At 31.7% G+C, this 8383-nt stretch overlaps 1 protein-coding gene across 1 annotated transcript; it reads left to right on the forward strand.

The window, feature by feature from the left end:
- Positions 1-81: 81 nt before the first annotated feature.
- LOC121375069 (calreticulin-like) lies at positions 82-7966 on the forward strand. The gene is made up of 11 exons (XM_041502294.1): positions 82-238; positions 1138-1242; positions 1748-1954; positions 2361-2455; positions 2699-2833; positions 3138-3326; positions 3620-3763; positions 4742-4834; positions 6310-6397; positions 6679-6770; positions 7330-7966. The coding sequence occupies exons 1-11, from the start codon at positions 157-159 to the stop codon at positions 7348-7350; spliced, it is 1251 nt and encodes a 416-aa protein (XP_041358228.1). The 5' UTR covers positions 82-156; the 3' UTR covers positions 7351-7966.
- The last annotated feature ends 417 nt before the right edge of the window (positions 7967-8383 follow it).

An 8383-nucleotide genomic window follows, 5' to 3' on the forward strand; every position in this document is an offset into this window, starting at 1 on the left:
GGACTTTCCTCGTCCAGCGCGTGGTGTGATTTCATTGGTTTGAATAATCACACGGTAGCCAATGACAGATGTCCAGCTGTCGGTATCACGTGGAAATAGTGGTAAAATTGACGGTGTAAGCTGCATGTTCGTCCTTTGAGAGAAAAACCTACAGAGATGAGACCGTTGTTTATAATTTGTGCACTCTTTAGTGCAGTTCTCTGCGATCCAACTATTTATTTTGAAGAAAAATTTGAGGGTGAGAATTAATCATATCTTTTAATTTTTCTCTCGTAAGTTTCATATGGCATGCACTGAATGGAAATTATTTGACAGATCTGAGATCTGACAAGTTATCAGACGGGGTACATTAATTACGATTCCGCTCATTTAATTTGTCATATAATATGGGTTAAAAAATTATGTAAATGTATAAATCTATATTTTAATGCTGGTAGAGAACGTATAAAATATGCAGTGAGTAATTTAATATAGCAGTGTCGTATTTTTTTTTGGAACCAGTGGAACACTATTAACCGGCTCCATTGCAATCTGGATAATTTGTTCATTTGATTAAATAGGCCTATACATTGTGATTGTTTATAAATGGGAAAAGTTTTAATTCTAAAAATCATGAAATCAAATTTCTTCTGTTCCCCTTAACAAACGGTTATAATTTTTTTTTTTTTTTTAATAGGCCCTAAATAATAGAATTTGGTTTCATTCAAGAATACTGACATGATGTTCATATTTTTAAATTCAATATATCCACGCAAATTCAATTGGACAAAGGGGAAATTGGATGTAGGTATAAAATTAACGTTGAAATGAAACACCTGTTTTATGGCCCAGTAACTACACTGTTCACAGATGATGTTGCCTTCGGTTTAATAACAAAAATTGGGGAATCAAAGCAATTTAAAGGGGAACGAACGTTACTTTTTTTTATTATCATTTTTTTTTAGCAAAAATATTTCACCATATGGCCTTGCCAGCCTATGGCTATGCAATTTGTTTGCAATATGCTCAATATTACCAATTGTTTTAAATAAAAGTTTAATCAGATCTTCAAGGGGTGTGGTTGTCGTTCTATTTTGATCCATCTATAGCAGTATCAAGTGGTCCGATTTGATTATAAATCTTTTTATATTTTTCTAGAGGATTTTGAAGGTCGATGGGTCTCCTCAACCAAAAAAGGCTCAGATCAAGGGAAGTTTGTGTGGACAGCAGGGAAATTTTATGGAGATGCCGAAAAGGACAAAGGTTTGTTGGTTGATTTAGAATTAGCAAGTCCTCGTTCAAAAAAATGAGTTCAGATACTGGCCAATTAGTGTGGTTTTGGAGATTATTTTGGTATTCCACTAAACTGAAAAAAATTATGCAGTATAAATGTTTTAAAATTCAGTCTCATGTTCTATGCTTCTGCCCCAAAATTGGGATTCACAGAAGCACAATATCCTGCAAAATTTAAGGTCTTATACTAGATGGTTAGAAGTTTTATAATTATATACACTAATTAGCCTTAATCGGAGGGGAGTGATCTTTCACCTCAAAAGCTTTAAATCTTCAAATTGATTGCCATTTGAAAACTGGTGTGATTGTCTGGCATCATGTGAGGAGAGGACATGTAGCTGTACAGATAGTTCAGAAGTTAAGTTGTCATTAAGAAATCATTCCTTTCGTTCAAAATATATTTTCAAAGGTAGGTACAAGTTACTTAGTATACTTCTACTTCATGATAACCATTTCCTCTTTGTTTTTTATTCAGGTATCCAGACAAGCCAGGATGCCAAATTCTATGGCCTTTCAGCAAAGTTTGAGAAACCTTTCACAAATGAAGGCACGGATCTCGTCATCCAGTTCACTGTGAAGCACGAGCAGAACATCGACTGTGGTGGTGGATATGTGAAGATATTCCCCAGTGACCTGGACCAGAAGAACATGCATGGAGACACCCCGTACTACATTATGTTCGGTATATTGTTGATTCTATTTATATAAATTTCTCTCCGAAATTACACAAACTTTACTACTACAGTTCAAGTTTTTATAACTACGGGCTTTTATCCTATGGTCACATGAATATTTGAAAGTATTGTCTAGTTAAACTGATACGGTATACATGTTATAATAAAGGTTGAAACATTGGTAATTTCATCAAATATTTTGCCAAGTGTCTTCGAACTGTTGAACAGTAACTTTGTCATTTCATTGGTTTATAGAAATATGATTTTGGTGTATCTCGAGTAAATGGTATTTTAGGTTAGTTTATTTTTAATGATTACTGTTAAAATGTTTTTTAATGAAGTGATAGCTATTTATGTAGTTACATCCATTTATATATATATATATATATATTGTTATTTTTTTTACCCCTACAGGGCCTGACATTTGTGGACCAGGAACAAAGAAAGTGCATGTAATTTTTAATTACAAAGGAAACAATCTTTTGACAAAGAAAGATATTCGTTGCAAGGTGTGAAATTCTTTTAGTTTTATTTTAATAATAAAGGTTAAAAAATTAACGTCCTACTTTGCAAATGGACATTAATTTTTAATATATGTATTTTAGTTATAATGTATTTAGTTACCTAATAAGTAGAAAAATTTATACTAGTGCTAATTTCACTGTTACTATATTCAAATTGCTGGAGAGCTATTAAATATGCTGAAATTACTTTTGATTTTCATATCCAGTGTTTTGATTTTATTTTTACAGGACGATGTCTTCACTCATTTGTACACTCTAATCGTAAAGCCAGACAACACTTACATTGTGAAGATAGACAATGAGAAGGTTGAAAGTGGTGATCTAGAGGCGGACTGGGATTTCCTTCCAGCTAAGAAGATCAAGGTATGCATAGTTGGTACAACACATAATGTGATAGAACTATAATTAGGAATTGAATTTATAGTGAATGTGTCTTTTGGACCATTTTTATGTTGGAAGTTTATTGGTTTATTATTGGCCTTTTGTTATCAAGAATACCTTGAATCTGTTTTCGTATTATAATGGTCGTGTCCTGCTTTTCAGGGGTATTTTAGACAAAGTAAATACTCTTCATCAAACTAGTGCCTGAAAATATTCCTTAGTGTTACAGCTTTTGTATATAAATGTTGGAATTTATTTGACATTTAATTATTTATAAATTGCCCAGGATCCTGATGCGAAGAAGCCTGAGGACTGGGATGAGCATGAGAAGATTGATGACCCTGACGACACTAAACCTGAGGATTGGGAGAAGCCTGAACACATTCCTGATCCAGATGCCAAGAAACCCGACGACTGGGATGATGAGATGGACGGAGAATGGGAGCCACCTATGATTGACAACCCCGACTACAAGGTATAATGCTGAACAAGTGGGAAAATAATATTGTCTTGACTAATCAAATATTTAAATGTATTATTGCTATTGTTTTTGCTGACTCTAATGAGGCATCAAGTTTTTTATTTATTAAGTAGACCAGTTTTTAAAATGGCTTTTATGAGTGATAGAACAGTTCTTTCGTTTTTCATAACGTTAGACTGATATTGTTATTATTTTTAAATACCAATTAAGCTTGAATTTGGATTTTATCCTTTGTCATTAACTTAATCAGTCTATTTCCATTTTCATTCCATTTTTCAAAACTTCAGGGTGAATGGAAACCAAAGCAGATTGACAACCCTAACTACAAAGGAAAGTGGGTCCACCCTGAGATTGACAATCCCGAGTATAGCCCAGATGAAAATCTATACAAATATTCCGATATTGGTTCTATTGGTTTTGATTTATGGCAGGTAAATACTTTTATCAATTTGATCCAAAATATGTGCTGCTATACTTTTAACTGGTTGTTACTATACAGTTTACTTAAAAATGTCAATATTTTCCACCATTTGATACATATTGTACCAAAAAAAAAAAAAGAGTGCAAAGACCCATTTAGCATGATTGTCTGTGTAACTTTTATAATAATTTATCCGTTGTCAAACACTGTCAACTATTCCTTCTGGACACCGTTCTCTAATGGGTATTTTGGAAATTTAAAAAAATTCTATTTTGCAGACTTTTTATTATTCAGTAGTTCACAAGTTATTGTAATTGGGGGCCAGTCTTAAACAATTAAGAGAGAATATATTTTATAAAATTAATTCGAATTAAAAGTTATTCTAAAAAATCTCAAAGTATGTCCAGTTTTAATTCAATAATTCTTAAATTAGACACTGGGATATTCTAATGTGATCTTTACAAATTAATGAATTATCAACTATTGACAAAATTGAAAATTAAATAGCGGAGCTCGGTACATCAGTTGGCTTCTTTTCATTTTATCTTGTAACAGCTTTTATCACCGTTTACAGTTCAGTATTAAAATTTCAATGATTGATTTTTCATGAGTTGCTATTGTATTCATAAGATAGGCTTGTAAAAAATTTAATAAATCCACTATCCATGGAATCAATGATTTTAAAAATTTACTAGCCATGATTAAAAAATTCACTAGTCCTACTTTACTTAAAGTTAATACAATTTTACTAAATAGTAATAATCAGATACGTCACCTAAAGAGGGAGTTTAAAAAACACTTACGTTAGGGGTGGGGGCAGGATATTTATATTTACACAAGACTTATCTGCAACATTAGAAACAGTTGTTTCACTGGCCATCAGGCATGGCGATAGTAGTTATTTACTAGTCAACCATTGATAATCTAGAAGCCCTGTATAAGATTATATTTATATTTTGAAAAATACATTGTTGATTTGTTTTTGCAGGTGAAATCTGGAAGTATTTTTGACAACATTTTAATAACAGATGATGAGAAATATGCTGAAGAATTTGGAAAAGAAACATGGGGTAAAACAAAAGTGAGTACTGCTAATCTCGCCATACATTAAAAAAACACACCTTATAATTTTTCTTTTCATTTTTGTATAGTGGTCCTTAATAATTAAAATATAATTCCTATCGCACACTAATCTAGCTTACGAAATGGCACTTATTTTTGCTGGATATCGGCTGGTCTCGGAGTTATTAGCAGTAATTGGATTTCAAAAACAAGTTGATTGCAGACACTTACTTGACACCTTGTTGGTCTGCTGTCCTACATAGGCAGGTGGCTTTACGTCAACACATTGCATGCCATTTGCAACTGGCCAGAGTGTTTTTGGCCCGATCCATTTCAGTAATGCCAGAAGATTTTAATTATTACTTAACCTTCTGACTACTGCAGGCGAGTTATCTCGCCCGACGTCACGTCAGTCGATATACTGTACACTGTATACAGTGCATTTCCCAATTCATATTTCCCGCCGTTTTGCACACGACACTCAACGGAAATATAATTAAAGAAAAAAGATTTTTTTTCAAAATGGTGGTTTTTGTTTTGATTTTTTCAATTGAAAATACCTTGAAATTTTGAGTTCAAAAAGTGGTTTTCGGCAAGTATTTTCGCTTGACAACAATGGCGGCACGTCGCAGTAATTTTCAGGGATCGATAGCTGATTGTAACAGCTAATTTGATAATAAATTTGATCGTTTTACCAACAACGAAAATTACCAAATATTGCAATATGAATCGTAGTTCGGGTTTAAAAAAAAAATTCTGGTCAAAAAACCACTGTTATCGGGAATAATGGACATAAATACTGGACAGCTGGCCACAAATGCCCGTAAGTAAACGCAACTTTTTCGATTTTTTGCCTAATTTTAATCACCATTAGCCGATCTAAAATAATAAAAATTACAAAAAAAGATACGAAAATAATACTTTCATATATGAACTTTATTTCATGTATTTATGAAACATTTAAGTGAATATATGTGAGTAAAAATTATAAACTTGTACCCACTCAACGTGGTTTTTGTTAAAAATTAATCCAGTAGTCTAAAGGTTAACATCAATTATCAGTTAGTATATACTATCGACACATCAATTTATTTTAAGGGAAACTTTCCGATTGTTTTGTTTAAATTTTATTGCTGGAAGTAGTATTTGATTATGAAATGTAATTAGAACCCAAAACCATTGCAGAATGTATAAATAAATGTTCACTTCACTGATTTTTATCAAATGGTCTCTTTCTCCTGGGAAGGAACAACTCACTTCTACTTTTTCTGTTCTATATTAGGCTAGTTCTCTAAATTTGTGGTTAGTTAGCTTCATCTAGTTTGTATATTAAAATATCAATATCATAAAGCTGGAATTTTTAATAACATTTAGATTTTGATGAATGTCTTGATGTTTTTTGTACATAAATGTGTGGCCGTTAATCTGGTTAATGGTATATTGGTTTAGTTCGACATTTTTTGAAATGCTCATTTAAAATATTTTTATTTAAAGGATCCTGAGAAAAAAATGAAGGATGATCAAGATGAAGAAGATAGGAAAAACCGAGAGGAAGAAGAAAAGAAAAGGAAAGAGGACGATGGTATGTGAATTTGTCCATTTTGCTAAATTATTTTATAGGTTGTATAACATCTTGCCAAATGATTCGAGAGGATTTTATATGCAGAAATTATTTCTTGGGGTTTGTTTGGAGGAAAAAAAACAAGTTGCTTGTTGGTGTAAAAAAAAATATAATTTTAAATCAAAGAATTATTTTTATCTGAAATGTCATTTGACTGGTATAAAGTTTACATCCTTTTAAAAATATTTTAGCTTTTATTTATTTCTAAATGAGTTTCACAACCCTGTGATTTGTTGTTTTAGATAAGAAAAAAGATGATGAAGATGAGGAGGAGGAGGCTGAGGAAGAAGAGGAGAAAGAAGATAAGGAAGATAAGGAAGATAAGGACAAAGACGTAAGTAATTGAAGAAATATTATTTTTTTAACTTTTGGACATTGCAATTTTCGTTCGGTTACTTATATTATGATGATAATTATTTTCTGTCTGATGTAATCTGGTGTCCTTGAAATTTGCAAATTCTACTTTAATGTCCAGTTCACAAAATATTTCTTGAGTGTTTTTTAAAAAATGTATTTGAAAAATTGCTTTTTTTTCTTTTCTGTTTTGGTTATCTAGTAGTAAAAGGGTTCTTAAGCGTCTTGGATGGAATGTCCTTGAATTTTTGGATTTTAAAATCCAAACCTGGAATGTCTTGGAAAAAGGTTTATTTGTTTTGCATATTTATTTTTGTTGTCCTCATAACCGGTCTAAATTCAGACAACTCTTATAAAAACGTTCATTGATTGAACATTTCATGTCCCTGAAAAACAAATTGTCCTGAAAATGTCCTTGAATTTTATGTTTTTACAAGTGTAAGAACCCTGAGTCAAAATTGTATATTAAATAACTGCATAGATGTATCCTTGAATGAGACAAGAATTTAAAGAATTTTGCACTTTATTTTGTTTTTCAGGAACCTCGTGATGAATTGTAACCAATTTGTCATCTAGGAAATAAGATCACTTCATTCAGCAGTTTGCCAAGTAATATCCTACAGTTCCAACAGCTAGGACAGAAGTCTTCAAAATTTATCAGTGACGTTTCTATTCATCACTCATCATAGTCATGTTATGTTTTGTTATGTTTATGGGTATTTATCCACTGACTTTGTTTTCCATGTACAAGACTTGGAATTGTCATAAAAATTGCCAGTTGCAGTAAAGATAGTTTCTTTCATTAGATTGGAAAATCTTTCAGGTTTTATTTCATTAGTTCCTTGAGTGGATGAAGTGTGAAAGTTGTTGTTGAATGAATGCATAAATATATTTTGGTGTCTCTATAGGTCATATGCATTAAGTATACAATGTTTGTTTTTGTCTCCATATTTTGTTGCCTGTGACTGGATTGAGTGGGGAGTTAGATCAGGAGAAATTAGAATTGGCTGTGTTTAATACTACTTTAATACATCTTTCTGTACAGTTCTGTACTGTACAGGGAATATTTTGTATCATATTGTTGATGTATATATTTATACACATGGCTTTTGTCATTGTTTGTGGTAGGGTGTTCATCCAAAGTCCGTGGTATTAATAAAAGTCCACTTTTTGCTACTTGTTGTTATGTTTTTCTTTTAGTATTGTGTTCGTATCCATTCAAATACCATTTTAGAAGGAGCAGTCTTTAAGTTGCATTAAGTTATTAACCTTTAGACTACTGGATTAATTTTTAACAAAAACCACGTTGAGTGGGTACAAGTTTATAATTTTTACTCACATATATTCACTTAAATGTTTTATAAAAACATGAAATAAAGTTCATATATTAATCGGTCAGTATTATTTTCGTGTCTTTTCTTGGTAATTTTTATTATTTTAGATCGGCTAATGGTGATTAAAATTAGGCAAAAAATCGAAAAAGTTGCGTTTACTTACGGGCATTTGTGGCCAGCTGTCCAGTATTTATGTCCATTATTCCCGATAACAGTGGTTTTCTGACCAGAATTTTTTTTTAAACCCCAACTAAGATTC

The sequence above is a fragment of the Gigantopelta aegis genome, chromosome 6 (assembly GCF_016097555.1).
Source record: "Gigantopelta aegis isolate Gae_Host chromosome 6, Gae_host_genome, whole genome shotgun sequence".
In the NCBI taxonomy this organism is placed as follows: Eukaryota; Metazoa; Mollusca; class Gastropoda; order Neomphalida; family Peltospiridae; genus Gigantopelta; species Gigantopelta aegis.